Source organism: Melospiza melodia, chromosome 5 (genome assembly GCF_035770615.1).
Source record: "Melospiza melodia melodia isolate bMelMel2 chromosome 5, bMelMel2.pri, whole genome shotgun sequence".
Classification (NCBI taxonomy): domain Eukaryota; kingdom Metazoa; phylum Chordata; class Aves; order Passeriformes; family Passerellidae; genus Melospiza; species Melospiza melodia.
Window position 1 is genome coordinate 77923714 of NC_086198.1, and position 21105 is coordinate 77944818.

General features: G+C 37.5%; 1 protein-coding gene across 4 annotated transcripts in view; it reads left to right on the forward strand.

Annotated features, from left to right (window-relative positions):
- Window positions 1–21105, forward strand: part of ACOX3 (acyl-CoA oxidase 3, pristanoyl) — a 38818-nt gene that overhangs the window by 7657 nt on the left and 10056 nt on the right. For all 4 annotated transcript variants that reach the window (XM_063157538.1, XM_063157539.1, XM_063157537.1 and 1 more), the window contains 10 exons: window positions 9495–9591; window positions 9998–10180; window positions 11471–11593; window positions 13230–13350; window positions 13818–13937; window positions 14922–15035; window positions 16389–16504; window positions 19062–19236; window positions 19719–19786; window positions 20460–20546. In XM_063157538.1, the coding sequence (XP_063013608.1) occupies window positions 9495–9591; window positions 9998–10180; window positions 11471–11593; window positions 13230–13350; window positions 13818–13937; window positions 14922–15035; window positions 16389–16504; window positions 19062–19236; window positions 19719–19786; window positions 20460–20546 (1204 nt within the window). The remainder of the gene's footprint in view (window positions 1–9494; window positions 9592–9997; window positions 10181–11470; window positions 11594–13229; window positions 13351–13817; window positions 13938–14921; window positions 15036–16388; window positions 16505–19061; window positions 19237–19718; window positions 19787–20459; window positions 20547–21105) is intronic.

Here is a 21105-nt window from a genome sequence, read left to right on the forward strand (position 1 = left end):
TGAAAAAAAACCCCAGATTGAAAGATCTTGATTTTCAGTATTTTCTGTCTGAATATTAGCAGCCTTTCAGCCTTTCTCACTCTTTAAAATGTGAAGTGCTCCTGGTATTTTGTGAATATCCCCAGGTAGTCTTGCAGTTACAGACTCTTCAACAATAGTAATGGAAAAAAATCTTGTAAGTTCTGGGTAAAGAACTTTAGCAGCTTCTGCACAGATCTGGATGTAAGACTTTAATTATTTTTTCTGTTGATTTCTAGCCCACAGGAAGGCTAATGGTGGTCCCCAGATAAGGTTTATTTTCAGTAAAGATTAAGATAAATGAGACCAAAGAGAGAAACTATGTCTCTTGTTTAAACCGTGGGATTTCTAGATTGCAGCCAAGAACTAGAATGCTAGTTATTTTCTTCTGTATTGTGTGTGTACAGTTGAAATAAAATCGTACCTGCTTCATTTCTTAGTCATGGACTCCAAGGGCCTTTCTGTGTCTGCTTTAATAACCAAAGGTGTTTGATGGGGAGGAGATCCAGTGAGAAAACAAAGGTATATTTCTGCATTACAACAGTCATTACATAAAAGTTATTTAAACTGTTAGATTAGTTACATAGCTCTGTATAAAGACATAAACTTTAAATGGCAAAGAAGGGTTTCACTTCCTTATGCCTCAAATTTAATTCTTTCTGTTGATTCAGTTTGTTACAGATTTTTCTATTGTCCTTCAAAACAGATCATTGCAGTAAACACAGTATAGACATCTGAAAGTATCCTGGTTTCAAATATTATGGCATTGACTGTATTTCCAGAACGTTGTAGGAATTTTATGGTTATTTAGCTCATTATCATTGATTCTCTGTTTCCTGAAGACATGGAAGAAATAAATTTTAAAAACCTGAAACAACCCAAAATTAATTTGTAGAGGAAAACTGTAAGAAAGACTTGGAAAACAGGGATATTTAAGGTTTGGTGGGTATTTTTTTTCTGCTTCTGCATTACAGACTAGTAGCCACCAGATGGCACAGCAGCATGGGCCTGAGTAATCTAAATGTTAATCAACTTCATATTTCTATAGAAGTATTTAAATTCTGCTGTTCATTCTTATATTGCAATATGAATTTATGTGCAGTACGGGAATGAAGAGTATGCTTGATATGTGACTTTAAATGTACATCATTTTAAATCCTTTTCTCCATTATCTACTGGAAAAAAATAGAGTATTTATTCAAATACAGATAACAACTGATAAAATTTGAAATTATAATCCATAAAATGCTCTTTAAGTGAGATACCAGTGACTCCCTATCTTAATGTCAGATAAAGTCCCTTATCTATCATATGTCATTTCAAGCAATCATAGAGCATTCCTGTTTACTTTGTATATGTTGTTTTAAGAAAATTATTACTTCAAACAGTAGTGCCCAAAGAACCCCAGTCATGGATATAGATCTCTTAAATATGCATTAAGATAGTCCCTGCATTAGAAACCTTAAGACAGCACTTGCAGATAAAGAAAGAAGTATGAGGGAGCCCAAGCTTACCCATAGATACCCCTCATTTAGCTAAAAACTCCAGTGTCCTGTGTTCCTAAACTACTTTAGCTGCTTTGTTTTTTTGGAGAGGTCTAAGACTGCAGGCAGGCCAACATTGTTTTCAAGAACCAGGGAACCAAGTTTTGTTCTGCAATGTTCCTGCACACACTGAGAAGTCAGAAGTGTCAGGGCTTGGAGATATCAGCTCTCAGAGGCACATGAAGGTCTGGATGGGGACTGGAGAGGAAGTTCTGCATTTGTGTGCAGAGACAGCAAGCCATGCCACCCTAGAAAATGGACTCTTGGTTGCATGATCTGCAAAATGCCAGGATCCATAGGGAGATATTTCACCACATACACCTTGGCAAGGTATTCTCCTTGTCCATTTAGCAATCTTACATTCTCATTTGTCTCAGAGAAAGCACAGGCTGGTGTAAGTCTCCACTACGTGTGCTGCCAGGTTATTTTGAATGTGTTGGTGAAGTCTGGTTCAGCTACCATGAGCACTTAGTAAATCAGGTCTGTTTCCATGTAGTTACACTCAGGATGTGTGGTCACAGTGGGGATCAGAGTCTGACATCTCTGACAGATGTTTGCTTTTGTTCCTGTGCTTCAAGAAATTTATGCTAATAATTTTCAGTATGGATACAGGGAGTTTAGTTCTTGAACGTTAATGAAGGTCGTGGGGAAGAAATTCCAGAGCCTCCTTAGAAAATGCAAGTTTGAAGAAAACAGAGTAGTAAGAAAACAGAGTAGTTGATTGTAGTTGTCCATTCTGGCTTTGAAAAACAGTTATTGTCTTGGGTTGTTTGGCTGAAAGCTGGTTTCCTGCTGATGCAGAGTATAATTTTTTTAGTAAGAGAAAGAATGTCAGAAATAATGTGGAAATTTTTTCAGTGTGAATCCATTTCTAAAATTATCTTTCCAAGTAATTCTCATAGTTTCATAATGTGGATGTCCAAAAATCACATGGTGTTTGCAGGTCTTTGTAATTTTAGCTGCCCTGACAAAAAAAGACAAAAACACTGTAAAATATTTTGAATTTTTCTTTTCTCTAGGAAATTTACAATAATTTGTGTAATCAATGCATAAAGGGATAAAAATAGAACTCTATTTTCTCTTAAGGAAAGGATAAATTGGGCTTGTGGTTTGTTACTGCAGTTAAATCAGACTGCCACCAGGGGATGCAAATGCTTCAGTCTTTATTTTATAATATTAAAATGTCCACCTGTTGCTAGTGCTCTGGCAGTCTTTGAAATATGCTGCTCACTGAGGACCCAAAATGGTAGTAGCTGAGGGAAAAAAAAACCTACTGAAAAGATGCCTGAGTATTTGGGATTTCAGGAGCCTTTCAGTAAAATGTGTGGCAGGCATAAGGAGTGGAGGAGTGGCACACACATAAAACAAGAGCTGGGCTATGTGTTGATGTGCATTTCTGTTTCCTTCCTTTGATGTGGTGGGTTTTTTTTGGGGTTTTTTTTTTTTTTTTGTTGGTGGATTTTTTTTTTGTTTGTTTGTTTGGGGTTTTTTTGGGGGGCAGGGTGGGGAAGGATGTACCTTGGGTACTGGAACATTGCCCAGATTGCCCATTAACTCAGTGCACATCAGTAAATGACACTGAATTGGTGGTGAACCATTTTCATGTCCAGTTGTAACAAGCAGCAAATTTCTGCTTTCCCCTCTCCAGAGATGGAAATGATGCCCAACTGTATCTGCATGGGGAAGAATGAAAATCAGCTATAATTGTATTTCTGAAGTAGTGCTTACCATGCCTCTCTTTGAAAAACATGTTCTGAGCTCATTCAGCTGTGTCCACTGATCACATGTATGCAGTCTGTTAAGCAGATCAAACCCTTTATAAGGGAAGAACTAGAGAAATGAAATTGTCATTTTACCTTAAGCCTTTGCAGGGGAGGAAAGGGTCTTTCTAGAGGAAGAATTGTTAACTGGATCTAATGATAATTGGGGGCTTGGGAAAACTGATGTGGTTTATTGGCTGTTTAACAGCCTTTCATGTACAATTAAAATGTAATCAATCTTTGCACACATACAGGACACTAAGATGTTCAGCATATTCTCTAGCAATCAATGAGGCCAGATTTAGTGTTCTGGATACTGAAAACAAAACACAATGCCCAAGAAGATATGAGTAAAGGGGAATTATTTGATAGAAAAGCAATAAATCGCATAAAAGAATCCTTCTGGAAAGAGGTGGCTCAGAAAGCCCTCACTATAATTCCTTATATATTGACAAAGATGGGATATATCACATGACTTCCAAGCCTTTACCAGTTGCATTTAAATGGTTAATTGATACTTTATTTCTTCATTCCTATTTCAGCATTACTGCCAATAGTACATTATGATGCTGCTATTACTAGTTTAAGGACAGAATAATCAGTCTAGCCCTTTTTGTCTTCTACTATTTATCCTCTTAATGCTCATTTAGATTTTGCAACTGTTGCAGTTATTTCACCAGGAAGATAGGAGCTATAATACATGGTTGAAGCCTAAATAGTCTTTGGAACTTCATCTTTCAATCTGAAACAGTAGTTCAGTGAAGATATCCATAATCAGCTTCTTTGGTTATTTGCTTCTACTTCCACACTACCTTTTTCTTTCTGCTTGATGAACATTTATGTAGCTGTAGGGGAACTGGAACTGCATGAAAACTAATGAAAAAACCCTACCAGTTTTTGTAGTCTTCAGTCAGATAATTTGTCAGGTTTGGTTCACTGCAAGACCTTAGGAGTGGCTGTTTTGGTACAGGAAAAAGAACAGAGATGTAAGAAATCAAGTCTAAAAATCAGCCCTTCTTCCCAAATAAACAAGCTTGGGCTTGTTTAATATTTTTATTGACTTACAGCCGCTCACCCAAGTATCAAACAGTTGTGATAGCAATAGCAATGAAGTGGCTATAGATGAAAAAAGAATGTTCAAATGCTTGTGCCTGTATTTACGTTATCTGAATACACCATGAACACTTCAGTCCTTGTGAAAAGTGCCACTTTCACAGTTAAAACTGTGTATTTTGCAAACACATCTTGCATGTTTACAGTTTAAGTTAAAGCTGTGCTTTTTGCAGCAGAATCATTGACATTTCCCTGCTTTGCCCTCCTCCTGTCGTTTCTGCAGTCAGAGTTGGACACTATGTGAGTATATACAGTGTTACTGGGCTGTGGTCACATTGCTGCAGAGTGCTGCCTTATCCCCTCATTTTTGTCATGTTCATATGCCTCAAAATTCTACAGCAATAGCTGCTTCACACTGAAAGGCACTTGATGTGGGTGAAAATGGGGAAAGGCAGACTTAAATCTGGTCACACATTTGTTTTTTGATGCACAGAAATACAGCCTCACATCTGCAGTGAACTTCAACCAGCCATTTTTGTTCCTTAGCAGAGCTCTGTCAGCTCTTGACAGCTGCAAGAGTCTGCTCATCCAGAGTTCCTCACAACATGAGCTGGACTGTAAGAACTTAAAGTGAGTGAGTCTTTGTGTGCCTGTGAAGTCCATTAGGTTAGGATTAGGGGGCCTATAAACTATGTTGTTTTATCATTGTTATTGAGCATTACTGTACAGGGCTGCATTCTTACATTACAGCCTTGATTGTAGAAAATAAAACTAAAATACTGCCACACAATTTCACTGTAAGAGTAACTATTCTCAGCTCTAACCTTTCTGTGAGTATCAGTCTAGAATATGTGGCAGTTTTCTTTTCTTCTGCAAGTTTTTAATCAAACCTCTGAAATGTTACTCTTCCCAAGGTTTAGTGTATCCCATAAACAGCCCTGATATCAACTGACTCACAGCCTTCCAATACCATTCACCTGGTTTCTGTTTCTGGCTGGAAGTCTGGCATTAGAGATGATTGCACCGTCTCTAAGGTAGTCAGTAACAAAAGCTGGCAGAAAAGGATTTTAGTGAGTCTGAAGTTCACCAAAGCATGTTTGAGCTATTTGTACTATAGGTAACAGTTTATTACTTTAGTACTGGCAAAAGGAGCTTGTAGCTTTTCCAGCTGCTCCTCTTTTATCAGCATTGCTGCAGACCAGATGAATTACTATTGCGTGATTTAAAGTCAGTGAGATTAACTTAGTTTGAAATGTTCCCTAAACTACTGGCCAAGGAACCCAAACAAGAATGCTGCTATTGGAGTGGCACTTTCCTCTGCTCAGCTGCTCTTGGTAGAAATCTATGTGACGCAGGTTTTTTTTATCTGTGGTAAAAAATGTGTCTACAGGATGCAAAATTGCACATTTCTGTAGAGGCCTGTGATATCTATTGAAAGTGACAGCTGTCTGTCTGTCTTGCTGAGAGGCCTTAATCCCAGTCATGCTATCTGCTGTGCTGAAGAGGCCCTAAGTAGGGCAGCTTTTAAACCTCTGGTCTTGTCATCACTGTGTGAAATTTAGCCATTTTCCAAACTTGCTGGTACATGATATCCCCATGACTGTGTATACAGTTCCATTATTGTAAGATATTTCTTCAATTCTTTAAGGAGATTTTTCCCCTAAATGCGTTGACAGATGTGGGCCAAGTCCATGCTTTCTAGGCTAATAACCATTAAAAATGTGATCATTGACTTCATTAAATCTTACTATTTATTTTTAATATGTTCCAATATCAAGTTCCAATTGGCCAGTATGTCTAACAATTCCCAATAGCGAAGTTCTTGGAGAAGGAGCATAACAGCAGTTGGCAGCAATCTCACAAGGTCACTTAACCCACCAGTCCTGTGAGGTTCTGCTTTTATTTTCAACACTTGTGCTTATAGGCAAAATATCTTATTCCTTTACACATGGAAATTTTCTGTTGAATTTTTAATTGCTAGTTCTGCTGCTCTGCTTTGCTTCTTAAAGTCTTTGCCATCTGATATGTATATCCACATATTTTTATATAATATTATCTGTAATGGATAATATCAAGGGAAAAAATCTAAACTTCAAAAACCTGTTACTTTAATTCATTTTGATTTTAAGAAAATAGGCTACCATATAATGAGAGGAAATTCAATATTCTGGTTCACTAGCTGTGGGTGAAGTTATTAAAGAGGGGTGTGCTTGTACTTTTTAATCATAATAATTTTAGGTCATCTTTTATGTGGTACAGAATTAGCTTCCTTATATTTGTGTCAGACAGATTATTATTATAAAACTTTCTTGAACGTTTTTCACTCTTTCCAACAGAAGACTTCCCTTAGATTTAACTGTTTGGGATTGTATTACAGCAAGTGAAAGTGGATAAAATCGTTTAGGTCATTTTGGGAGCTGTTTTGTTCAGCACACATCTGTCACATGTTTATTATGAGTAGGCTTGGAATTCCTGAAAGTAGGCAATTGGTATATAGGTTTATAAAGTAGTAGCTTTCAGTTTGCTTTTTATAAACACTTGAGTCTCAAGCACAGGTCAATATAAAAAAATTTCTACAACTGCACAACTTTGCTTAGTGAATACGCACTACAGTGTAAAACACAACACATAAGAGAGGATAATTTGCCATTTTATTAATTGTCCTTGTCTCCCAGGTAACAAATCACAGAACAAAAGGAAGTGTCCTCAAGTGGTACCAGGCGAGGTTTAGGTTAGATGCTGGGAAAAATTTCTTCACTGGAAGAGTGTTAAGACATTGAGATGGGCTGCCCAGGGAAAAGAGGTGGAGTCATCATCCCTGGAAGGGTTCAGACGATGGGGACGTGGTTCAGTGGTGAACATGGTACTGCTGGGGAAATGGTTGGACTCTGATATTGAAGGTGTTTTCCAGCCTAATGATTCTATGAATGCTGCCATGAAATCTTACCATTCATCACATACAAGGCTAAGCATGTTCCAGATATGTATTTGCAGAGAGAAAGCCTAAGAACTGGAGCCCTTTGAAATATGGTCTAATATGTGCCCCAAAGATTGCATCATCTCTCTATAATGTCAACTCTTCCTATAGTCTGGCTTATAATTCCAGTTTTTATCACCCATTCAATAGCTTTTTAAAATAATATTTCATTGCTTCCTTCCATGCATCCCTTCCTGCTTGGGAGGGATCCTTATAAACATCCATGGAGCTGTCTTAATTTCATCACTCTGATTTTTAAAATTCTCATTTGACTTAATGGCTTAATGATGAGCTGCTGGTGTGCTGTGACTGGCAGGCATGCTGTCAGGAAAATATCCTTCAGTAATTAGTGTCTGCTTCACTGTTTGAACATAGTTGTAGCTTCCTACCTTATGCCTGGATTGTAAGATCCTAGGAGGAAGCACCTTCTTGGAATTCTGTGGGTGGACAGCAACTGTGAAAAATGAGTATAAACTAGAAACCTAAACCTTGCCACACACACACTTCTGTAATTGAACTAATGAGTAATAATAATTTAAAAGCTCAAGTTCTTTCTAAGGTTCATGCTATTGCTTAAAAATATTGGTTGTTGTACAGTTTTAGTTGTGATTCTTTTTGGGTTTTAGGGAGCAGAGAATGTGAATTTCGCCAAAAGATCTTTCTGGAAAGATATTTTGTAGTTTCAATGATATGAAAAAAAATTTAACATAGATGGAAATCAGATTTTTGGAAAATCTGAATTTGCTTCTATTACTAAGTAGTGTAGTCTCACTGAAATTGGCATTTAACAAAGCATTTATTGGAGTTGTTGAGGCAGCTGGTGCTTGGCTGCCTTGGCTTAGGATAGCACGCCTTTCTCTGTGTCTAAGTCTGAAAATACTGTGTATCTCCAAGGCTGAATAAATTCAGTATTCAGATATGTTTCCTTGGAAACAACTCATAATTTAAAAGCACATGCAGCAATGCAGCCCTTATGTAATTTATTAATGTGAAAGACCTGGCTCTCGTGAGCCATATTAAACAGATCAGCCTTTATTGGCAGGAAAAAGGAATTTTCTTTGATTACAAATACAGCTTTTCAAGTACTATTAGATAGTGAGATATTCATGAGTGGGTTGATACCACTGCTATTGTGCCAAATTGTGCTGCCCATTTGGATGAAAAAATTCAATCACTTTCTTCCTGAAGAATATGAATACTCAGGACATTCTCCCTATCTTAAGAACTTCCATCTTCATTGCTGCTAGAGTGCTGCAATTTAGAAGGGGTTATGCTGCTCTTCCTTTTCTAAGATACCGCATTTCAGGGAATAGAATTCCTAACTTGAGTTTAAACAAAGGAAAATTTTCCTTTCAGTTCCTTCTCAGGGCACTATTTCAGCTATGTCCTTATTTGTATTGCAGTAGAATGAGTGATCCTCACTGGTCTATATTTTAGACTCATAAAAATATATAGTGTCTCTATTCCAAAGCAGTCTCCAGACTGGAATAAACAACACCTCAGTTAAGAATACAGTTCTGCAGAGTTGTTTGAGGCAGGGAATTATTTGGAATGAGAATGGCCCAGTCCTGTTCTAGGTGGCGGAAGGAAGTTGTTCATCTTCCCAAGCCTTTTAACTGCTGAGATTCCAACCTAGCCAACCTAAGTCATGCAGCCTGAGAATTCAGTTCAGCTTTCTGGGGTGTCAGTGAAAGTACCTGTCAAACTGCCTGTGTACAAGGTCTCTGATAAGTAACTTTACTTGTGTCTTCCCTCAACCAGAATACATTACTTATCCTTCCATTCTTTTTTACTTCTTTCCTTACAAAGCTGCTGAAATGGTCTCCTACAGTCAATGAAGGGGGTTTTGTTGGTTTTGTAATCATCATCTTTTTAAAACAAAAGATCAAAAATCAGAAGAGTTATAACAAATAATTTCTCTTCTTGAATTTATTGTACTGCTCTGAGTCTGAAAGTCTTTTTTGTCCCAGGCATACTTCCCTAAAATTCCCTATTTGGCCTGATGGGCTCTGTTTTCAGTTCACTGATATGCCTGAGATAATTTTTCAATCCCCTCTTTCTTGTGACCTTTTTTCTGTAATACAAACACCTCAGACTATGTAGACATAGATTTTTATACTGTTTGTGTATTTGTTTAAACAGATTTGCCATGTTCCACAATGTCAGGATACCAAAAGAAAACATCCTGAATATAGCTGGAGATGTCACAGCTGAGGGGAAGTACTCAAGTTCTATCAAGGTATGAAACAAGATCTTGTTTCATTAAATATACAAAGGTATAAGTAGGTTGAGAAACTGTGCAATGGGCCTCTTATGTTAGGAAGACCTGAACTTAAGAAGGCTGTTGGCAATTTCACATGAGGTATGAATGTTGTTTTTTTAATTGAATTTCAGAGATGTCTCAACTCACCTTGCTGACCTTACTGAACTTTGTGGTTTCTGCATGACCCCACTGATCCCAAAGAGTTTAGAGTTTGACTGTGTTCAGGCAAGACTATTCTGAGTCTCACCTGAATGCCTCATCTGAACGAGTCAGGAGACAAAATTGACAAAATTGCGTCTTCTCATGCTACCAAGTTTCATCTTTGTGGGGGTAAAATGAAATGTTAGCCTCAGCATTCATTCTGTGCCTTCTATTCATTCAGGAGGTTAAAGAACGTTTCAGTGCAGCTCTGGGATCCTTGTCCAGTGGCAGAATTATGATCACAGGACTTTCCACAACCAACTTAAAGCTTGCCTTGGCAATAGCCATCCGCTTCTCAGCAGCTCGCCGTCAGTTTGGACCCACTGAGGATGAAGAAATACCTGTCCTTGAATACCAAACACAGGTAAACACTTTGGAATTCTATCTACAGACTTCTATGTAATGAGACTCACATTCAGAGCTACTGCAGATCACAGTACGGACTCTGAAGTTAGTGAAATTAAAGTTGTCTCTGTGTCACCTGAAGCATCATTCCAGTACAGCTGTGGGGGTTCATTCCAGCTCAAAACCTTCTCCTGGCATGACCAGGCTTTTAGAACAAGCTCTGGAAGAGCAAAACCAAAAAAAAATTCATGTTTTCTCTGAAGTAGCTGGAAGCATTTGTCTTCTAAAATAGTAACCTTGTAAGAGAAAGGCTGTCTTACATACACATGCAAAAGTACTGCAGATGTAGAAAGTAGAAAGTAGCATTTGTTTCAAAATATCTGTGCCTCCTTTGTTTCTATGCTGTTTCTCATTTGTAGCCTGTATGCTTTAAAAGTATAGAACTCAATAACATTCATTGTGGAAAACTCTCAAGCTAATAGTAATTTAAGAGATTATAACCAAGGTTTACCTGCAGTTGATGCTAATGAGAAACACTTTTTGCTCTGAAAAAAATAAAACAACTGTATGTAGAATAACTGGGAAAACTCAGATCTGCTGAATGACAGAAGTTATTATATAAAAAATAGTGAAAACAAACCTGCCCAGTTGGTCCTTGCAGTGTGGGCGCCTTTTTCCAGGTCGACACTTATCTTGCAATGTTGAAACATTTCTTTGAATTTCTGAAAACTGGTGGAAGGTGCCTTCCTTCCACTATTTCTGGAAAAGCCAGGGTCTGCTTTCCACTGTTCTTTGAGTCTCTCAGTTTCTCCCAGTTTTGGCTTGTTCTGTGTGTTCCGCTTGCTGAAACTCTCATTCCCTTCTTCCTTTACAGCAAAGACTTTCAAGCAGCTTTTCTTTTCCTTCATGAGCCCCATGAAATGATTACAACCTCTGTATGTTTGTACTGAGGAAACTTATGGATCATGACTGACCCTGACATGCCAGACATTATATAAACACATGGCAAAAGTATGTCTTTGGTCCCCAAAGCTTCAGTGAACTTTTTCCCTGGTTTAAAAGAATGCTTCTCAAATTCATGAAATGTGAGAACTAAAACAATATAACTTGTATAAAGAGAACAATAACCACCTATAACATAATTAAATGTAATTAGATTATATTTTAGGTGGTTGTTGTTCTCTTCTCTATTAAGCAGATTTCCATTTAGAACACAGTAAAAATTAACGAGTTGGTTCAATATAATAACTATTAAAAACATATATCAATTTGTAATCAAATCAATTTAATTCTTTTTTTTTTTTTCCAGCAATGGCGTCTTTTACCTTATCTGGCTGCTGCATATGCCTTAGATTATTTCTCAAAGTCCCTGTTTGGGAACTTTATAGAGTTTTTTGCAGGTGTTTTGGCAAAGGACAGGAATCAGAGACAGGTGAGATGTTTACATATTTCCTCTTCACTGAGTTCTTACTATAATAATCTGGGAATTGTTCAATGGAAGACCGATTTAGAAGTCTTATGCTTTCTTGTGATCAGGAATGATAGAGCAATGTGTCAGAAATATAGGGCATTTAAAGTACTGCTTGAAGTTGCATTAGAAAAGCATTCAGATTAGTTTTGATGGAGTGATTAACATTTTATTGATTTCTGTGGGATTGAAGGTTGTGTTCTCTTGCAGAATTTTTTATCATAAATATATTATGATATTGTAAATTCTGCTTATAACTGTTGTAAATGATTATACAGGGAGCATATATCAAAGTGAAAATTTCTGAAAATATCTTAATTCCTGCACAGACTCTCTGATTCAAACTCTGCACAGGCTTGAGTTTGAAATTCAAATTCATGCATTAAAATAAATATTTTTAGTGAAAAAAGTTGACTTCTGAGCCTTAGTACTGAATTTTTCATCCACAGTCAGCCCACTGGAAGTCATCCCTTTACAGAGGAAATAGTTTAATCTATGAGTCTCTGTGCAAGGACTGATTCTTATCAAATTAACTGCAGTATTGTGTTTTTACAGCATATAAATTTTATATATTTTTATAATTTTTGGCAATAAAACATTTTAAGGCCTACGTACTGCTGTGTATTGCTCTAGTCTTTCTTAAGTCCTCAAGCTTTTTTCAGCTAAAGCTCACTAAATAATTTGTACTAATGGTAGTGTAGAGTATTTTAATTTCTCCTCTTTCCACAAAACACAGAAGAATCTATTTGACTCGGGTTTGATATCGGGTTTTTACCTGATACTTCGTCTCTGGATGTCTGCAGTGCAGTCACTAATCTTAGGGGAAACAGTGGCTATCAGGAAAAAGTCATGATAGGAAAGAATCTTGCTGTTAAAATTTTTAAGAATGTACTTCTTATGAATTCCTTTTGTTCTACAGGAGATCTTAAAACAAACAACATCAATCAGGGAGGTGCTCTTAAATAAGCTTTGGTTGTATCAAGCCCCTGTGTCCAGAAACCAGAATTCCAAATGCATTTTCAAAAGAAGGTCAACAGAGTTAGTGTAAATTCAGGCCACTATGATTCTCTGGAGTCTCTGAGGGTGTACATAAAAATTTTCCTCCTCTTTGCAAAACTGATGCTTAAAAGATCAGTGGGAACTGTGTAAGGCAATAAACTTTATAACTATCCTATTGCTGGCTAGGGAGAGAGATACTGCTTATGTCACAGAGGGAATAGAAGCTTTTTCTGGACAGGCTGCCCTCCACCACCTGCTTCTCCATGTTTGGGAGGGAAAGCTTGGCAGGTGGTGAATTAACTCACTCAATGCTGTGCCTGCTGGTACAGCTGCGCTAAGATGCACCCATGTGCCCATTACCTGACACAAATTATTGCTGTCTCATGTAGGAAAGTTGGTGCTGAAGGTTCCTCAGTTGTGGCAGGGTTTTTCTGTGTCACCAAAGAATATGCTTTGCACTTACATAGATCTCAGAGACTTTTATGTCTGTATTGCCAGTTATTGTTCATTATAAAGCAGTACCTGTATCTATGGCTTTAGCTGGTCACCAGCTTAATTTCTATGAAAGTTATTCCTCATTTATAATTTGTTTTTCACAAAGGCTGATTTGGGACGTGAGATTCATGCTTTATCTGCTGCCAGCAAATCACTGGCATCTTGGACTGCTCAGCAGGCAGCCCAGGAGTGCCGAGAAGCTTGTGGAGGGCATGGTTACCTTGCCAGTAAGTTACAGACACTGCATGCACTGATCAGAAAGAGAATGGTTATTTTGATGTGTTCTTTGACTGCTGTTGTGCTGTGATTTCTGAATTTTAGCAATGTGTTTAGAAAGTATTTTATCCTCATATACATATTTTTAAATGTTATTTCATACCTGAAGTCATAAAAAAAACCCCTAAACCCATACAGGATCTGCACCAGCATTTAGACATACTGTACAAGTAATTCAGTCTCAGTTTCAAATCTAAAGATGCAGACTTTATAGATGAAAATTTCTCTTGTAAGTTTAATGCAGCACTTTTCTAAAATCTTTACTGTACAAGGTAATCAGTGAATTTTCAAGCTCATCTGTTTGTAACAGTAGTTTTACTTACGAGAATAGACAGAATTTGTCACAGAATAATTATTTAATCTCTCTTAGCTTCTACTAATATATTGCAATATACTGAACTGTGCACTTGTTCTTAAGTGAATCGTCTGGGTGAAATCCGAAATGACAATGATCCAAACTGCACATATGAGGGAGATAACAATGTCCTGCTTCAGCAAACCAGCAACTACTTAATGAGCTGGATGAATTGCATAAGAGGTATGTTTTCATTGTGGAATCTTAGTGCACCTAACAGTGTGTGGCTAATGGAATTAGGAGGTATTTTCATACTGAAAGCAATTTACAGTCATTTAATAATTTTGTGGAACATAAATGATGTGCTTCAGACTCCCATCATATGGTACATTCACAATACAGAAATATTTGCTGCAAGAAATATTCTTTCTCCTGTCTTGCAGCAGCTAACTAGATGTTTTGCCATCCCTAATCAGGTTAAGCCATATCTTACTCCCTGAGAAGTGCAGTTTAGTTCAACTGAATTACCTCAGCACTGCATCCTGGTCTGAAGAGCTGTCTATCTACATGGGCAGAGAATCATGGCCTTTGGTTTTAAACTAGAAGATGAGAGATTCAGATTAGATGTTAGGAAGAAATTCTTCTCTGCAAGGGTGATGAGACACTGGCACAAGTTGATTAGAGCAGTTGTGGATGCCCCATCCCTGGAACTGCTCAAGGCCAGGCTGGATAGGGCTTGGAGCAGCCTGATCTAGTGCCCTTGTCCAGGATGGGAGGGTTAGAACAAGATGATGTTGAGGTTCCTTCCAGCCCAAACCATTCTATGATTCTGTGACTCTGTATTGGTAAAGTCATCATAAGTCTGTTTATTGTACTTGGAACAGTTCATATCACCTGACTTGGTAGCAATGTCCATCACCACATCTTGGAGTTCTCTAGATTTTGTTTCAGTTTTCCAGCAGTGAGTTTCACTAGCATCTTACAGAGCTGGAGAGCTCAGCACTTGGAGTTGAATCTTATGGAGAATAATTACAGGCAGTGATGTCAGGTTTTTCCACACTTGTCTACCAGTCCTCTTTTGGCTGGACCAGGCCATAATAAAATAAGTATTATGGTCTAATTGCATTTGGCCTGTCAAGTGTATGCATGGCTTTGTAATAGGCTTTTAGTTCCAAAAAGTCTGATTTCTTTTCTCATAAATCATTTTTATTTTCTCTGGTATTTCAGATAAAGCTCCTTTTGAATCCCCTTTGGGAACAATAAACTTTTTGCAAGACTACCATCATATTCTTGGCTGGAAATTCACAGCCATTAGTGTTGAAGATTGCATGGACTCCTCAGGTAGGCTTCTGCTGTTATTAGACTGATTCTAGAACTTTAAATTCCTTTCCAATGGAAAGGATCCAGAGATTTGAGATTTAACCTCTGCTGCTTATTAGATATTTGTCATATTTGCAGACATTTCGTGTATTACATGCATTTTTATTTACTAAGAACATAGTTTGCATTTCAAAATACATTCTATTTCCCCCAAATTAATTTCTGGAATGGAGGATAACATCAGATATTATTTTTTCTCTTTTGTTCCCTTAAAATAGCATCTCTGAGTTAGGGTTTTTCACTACTTTATTGCTGTTTTCTGGTTCTAAGGGGATTGATTGCCACTATCTTCTATCACTAAAATAGCTTATTTTAGAAAACCATACAAGGGATTTACAAGCATGTTGAAAAGTCATGAAGTTCATCTGCTTTTGACAGGTGCTTTTTGTTGTGTAGTGAAAAATTAGTAATGGTGGAAAAAGAGTTTCCTGTAGTTTTCCTGATTTACTCTGCTATAATCAAGTCAAGTATGACATGAGATGCTCTTCCCATTTGTGTATCACTGAGCCCAGATTGGCCCTTGGACACAAAAGTTAAAAAGAATACCAAAACCTAATAAGAGAGCAACAGCACATGTTCTCTCCTCTCATGCAATACCTACTGAACCAGTAGGTTAAAAATGTCTGAATCTGTTTCTTGATCCATTCTGTTACAAACTGGACTGTTAATCTAAATGCCTTAATTTAGGCAGCATGTGAACACTCCCTATGCCATAAGGTATCCTCTACATGAAATCTTCAGCTAAGAAATAAGCTGGATTCATGCAAGGACCTAATGCTGAATAACTTTTTACCTTAATAGTTCTAGGCTGCTCTTAGAAATATGACACAATTATGTACAAAGCTAGTCATTTAAATATGATTACATTCAGCCACCAGTGAAAACAGTGTTGCAAGTCACATGCTTCCTGTAATTGTGGAGTGTCTTCTGTTCTTGTATTCTCAGAAGAGACTTTGTACCTTGCAGGCCTAAGTCTTCATATGGGGAAAAAAAAAGCAGCAAAAAAAATTTATTTAAGTAAGAAGTGTAAACTGAGCTGTGGATACACCTTGTCTTCCAGCTTGGGATCAGTTTGAAGTAGTGTATAGCCAGACATGATTATGTCTTCAACTGTACCTTCACAATCTGACTGTTGTCCCCAGATATTTATTGTATCTACATTAATGGAAAAAGTGACATGTCAATGGATTGATTAATTGATGGTTTGACTTTTCATCTCAAGTAACAAAATCTGGGGCTGGCAATAGAATTTTCATGTGACTTTTTGCATCATAACTGTGAATGTTAAAAATTTTGCTTTTTTCTTTTTCATAGTTCCTTTAGCAGCTTATAAATGGTTGGTTTGCTACCTGCTCCGAGAAAGTGACCTAAAAATGAATAAGGAGAAGCAGGCTGGACAAAGTGATTTTGAGGCAAAAAACAACTGTCAGGTAATACTTAATAATCCTTCTTATTTTATTCATTTCTTTTCATCCAAGTCTTTCAGTTTCTGTTAGTTTTATCATCTTCTGCCATAAAGTACAATTTCCTGAACCATAACTAATACTTAATACTTATAAAACTTAATACCTGACCATGTGCATTGCACAGAACGTGATAGCATGAGGACAGTTACCATCAGTAGAAATCTTCCAGGATATATTCAGGATATATTTCCCTTCAGAAAAGTTGCAGGCGTGTGCTGTGTGATGTCTGCAATTTTGGTAGCACAACTTCTGAAGACTAAATCTGTTAGTATTAAATACACTGCAGCATGTGATTATTACTTCTCCATCTGCAGTTGTGGCCAAATACATAGTGTAGGAAAGAATCTTGCTCTGGCAGGTAGGTAAACTAGATGACCTAATAGGTCTTTTTCATCTCTAATTCCTATAGTGCAAAGTACTCATGAAAGATACCAGACTGACAGCATTGGAACCTGAAAAGGAAACATTGACAATTTACATATAGCAGATCCACTCTCTTACCAGAGAGTTTTAACAGCTAGTAATGGCTTAACTCCAAATTTCAGTATTTATCCCCAAGCTCACCAGATTCCTCTACTACCTCCATGAGAAAAATTGGCTCACATCCAAGGAATGAGCACTTGTCATTTGTTGCTGAGAAAGGTCAGTTCCCTGAAGATGGTTGGTGTCGTTTACTTTATCTGCAAAGCTAAAAAACAGCAGGAAGGAATAGTCAACATTCAACTCTGCACCTAGAAAGTCCCAGCCCAGCTTCAACAGGGGATGATCTGTGTGAAACCACTAATAGGGGGGAGAAAAATCTTTCCTGCTTTTACCCTAGAAGCAGCTTATAGAGAAATTCTTCAGGGTCAAATCCAGACTGGGAATTTCCAGAAACTCCAGGCTGATTGCCTGTCAGTTAGCCAGGTTTTGGTGAAGCTGGTGTTTGGGCCAGTGCATTAGAATGGTGAGCTCAGAAGTATGAAGATTTTCTTATCTATTATATTTAAAATTCAAAGAGGTTCAGGCACACAACTGCTTTTGGGATAGGTGTTGGTATGCTTTAGGTCATTAGTTTTTCTTTTCTACCTACAATTCATTCTCAGGACAGCAGGACTTTTTATTTTAAATGTCATGCCTCAAAAACATTTGAAAATTATTTACAAGCTATGCTTTGAAGACATGTATATATTAGATTTAAAACTTTCTGGGCATGAAGCAACACTTTTCTGTCAGCCCAGTGGTTGACTAATACAAAATATTTGTTCATGCGATGGGGGATCTGGAAGAGATTCCTAGCCTATCCCTAGGTTATTTTGGTTTGGGCTCAGCTTGATAGAAACAGTAGAGAAGTGTAAGCAATGGGAAAGAGGAAAATAGAATTATAGGGGAGAACAATAGGAAAATAATTATTAATGTTTCATTTGGGATGTTAAGATGCATTTCATTCTGACTAGGGAATTAGCATATCTCAAAAATACATCTAGTAAGGGGTCAGTCCTCCCTAAAGCTGCAGAGACTAGAGGATGTGTATTTTGCTGTAAATAATAATTTATAAATGTTTTTGAGCTTGGACATAAGTGTGCCACTGGGCAGCTGCTGTTGAGAGAGACAGTGATCTTTGGAATATGCTTTCTTTACAGCCTGCAGTGGATCTAAATTCAAGGGTATTGCAAGTATTTAAAAGAAAATAATTAAAACTAATCAACTGATTCTACATGGAAAAAATTAAACACCTAAACCTTAACAAAACAGACTTTAAACAATCATGAGTTACATCATTGCAGCAAGTCAGCCAGGACAGAAATGGCATCATATTCCCCTGCTGTTCACCGGTTAGAATGTTGTCAGTCAGTAATCTATTCCATGGCAGCACATATAGCAAAGCTGAAGTATATAAGTGAAAGAAGTGTTCCTGTGTAAGTACATACAATCACTTAAGGTTATGTACTTTGCATTAACAGTAACTGGTGACTTGTCTTTCTCATCAGATAGTTGGGAAGGACTAGTTGAATAGTTCCTTCAAAACATACTGCAATCTATTGCACTCCATCTACAGAATCCACTCATGCTGACATGATCAGATTTTTGTTTATTATTTGAAGGGACTTTAATAATTTTTCAATGGGAAGATTTGTATCCTCTTTATAAAACTCTGGATCATATTAAATAAATATAAGCCTACCTTTTTCTTCTTAGATTCACGTAGGTTTCTTAACAATCCTAAAATCAGCAGACCTGATTTTACATTGTCTTCTCTCTCATGTAACTTCTTGATCCCATAAAGCCTGGCTGAAACTGCCAAATTAAACTGGTAATAGGCATCAATCTTACCTCTAATAGGCATTTCGTGAGACGTTCCATAGCTAACCTTTGCACAGACATTGTGGAAAGTGTTTTCTCCTACTGTTAGAATTTCTCCAACTAGATCATCACACTGAATCAGCAGAACTCCACTAACTTCACCAATGCCATTCTGCACAGGCTGAGGGCTGGTTCTTTGTGTTTTGCTCCTCAGTGTTTTTCTGCCCTGTCTCCTCAGGTGTACTACTGTCGGTCTCTGGCTCTGGCTTTCATTGAGCAGACAGCCTTGCAGCGCTTCCACGACTACAGCCACGATCCCAGCGTCCCAGCAGCTCTGCAGCCAGTGCTGAGGCATCTCAGTGCTCTCTATGGGCTCTGGTCCTTGAGTAAACACCTGGCTGTGCTCTACCAAGGTGAGGTCAGCTCCCTGAATGTGCTGTGCATGTCACTTTTATAAAAAGTACAAAAAATATTCCCTGGACAGGGCAGAGAATCCTAGTGATGATTTATGTTACAGCATTTTCTTACTGCTTGTTTAATACAGAACAATCATTCCTGACCAAATTTTCAGGAGCAGGAATCTGCAGTGAAAAATTAACCCGAAAGTCTCTCTCTTACCTCAGAGATGATGGAGAGATAAGAGATTTTGCTGTGATCCAGTGCTTGTGTGACAGGATGAGGGATAGGCAGCAAGATGCTGTAGTGCAGCTCATTCTGCAAAAGGCTCTGCATAGCTTAGATTAAGAGTTCTGTAGTCAGCTCATTAATGAAAGACTGTCAGTTCAATTACAGAGGTGCAGTTACTTACTCTTGACTACTGAACTCATGAACTTGGCAAAAAGTTTTTAGCAATGTAATCTTAACTAGTATAAGCTTCTCTGTGAATATTTTTAAGGTGGCTATGCTTCGGGGGAACAACCTGGGAAATTTATTCAGGACGCTATTCTGAAGCTCTGTTACAGGGTAAGCCTGTTTATTGTGATTAAATATAGAGTATATAAACACTAAAAATGAGATACATAGCTTACAGTCATCAGATTATTCTGTACTTCATGGGGTAAGTTAGCATGGTTTCTGAATAATTTTCTGTAAAGTTTAGCAACTCACTCACCCTGAATCTAGTCTTAATTTTATTTCAATAAATGGAAAACAATATGTCCTATCAAAGAACACCATAGCATTTGTGGCCTTGCAATCTTCATTGGAAAGCCAGTGAAATATTTCAGTGCAGTTCTTTTTATTTCATTTCTGAGTGAGTTTGTGGGGTTTTTTTCTTAACACTAAAGCTTTCCAAACTGCAACATATTCTTTGCAGGTCAGCAAAACTTCAAAGAAGAATCTGGTCATTATATTTTTAAAGTCCAATATGAAATGTGTTTATATGTGTAAACAACACCATATTGGTTAAAATGTGTTTAAAACCCCCTATGTAAAGGAGGAAAACATTTGAAATACAGTCTTTTTTGGCAGTTACCCTGGGAGTGAAAGAAATTGAAATAAATCTAGGCTACTAATTGTGGATTTCTCTTAAATTATCAAAGCTGGTACTTTATGAAAGTAATTTTTATACTGCTCTGTAGTTCAGCCATAGACAACTGCAGAAGTTGTCAAATGTGTCTCTTTTGGTTTTAAACAGTTGAAAGATGATGCAGTTGCCCTGGTTGATGCCTTTGCTCCTTCAGACTTCATTCTCAATTCTGCCATTGGTAAAGCAAGTGGAGAGGTAAGAAAACCCATTGTAAAATTTGTAACTTTATTCATAAAGAAGATTATTGCCTGTAATTAGCCTTAACATATTCAAGACATTTCACAAGTACAAAAGAAAAGAAAGACAATTTTTCAGTGGAAAATACTACCAGAGTTAAATTGATGTCAGCAGAAGATGAACTTTTTCATTTAGTGGAGATACGCTTCAATGGGAGACTTTTATTGCTGTAGTTTGCTGTTGTGGGCATCTGTGCACTCAAATGAAAAAGGGCTGAGAGAAATTTTTTGGTGTAGTTACACAAAGTTAGAGTTAAGAGCATAAGAAGGGCCATACTGGATTCACTTCACAGAATACTCTGTGGCTGACAGGGATGGATGGCCAAAGAGAACACTGGGAAACAGATGAAAAAGTGAGGTGTTCTTTTCCTGATGTCTCAGCTGTTGGCAGTTTAAGAGATGTCTTATGCCACAGGTTCTGTTTGTATCATTCTGTTTAGTAGCCACAGATGTAGCTATTCTCCATTTTCTCCCATCCATTTTCAAATTCAGCTGTCGTTTGGTTTTCATCACACCAT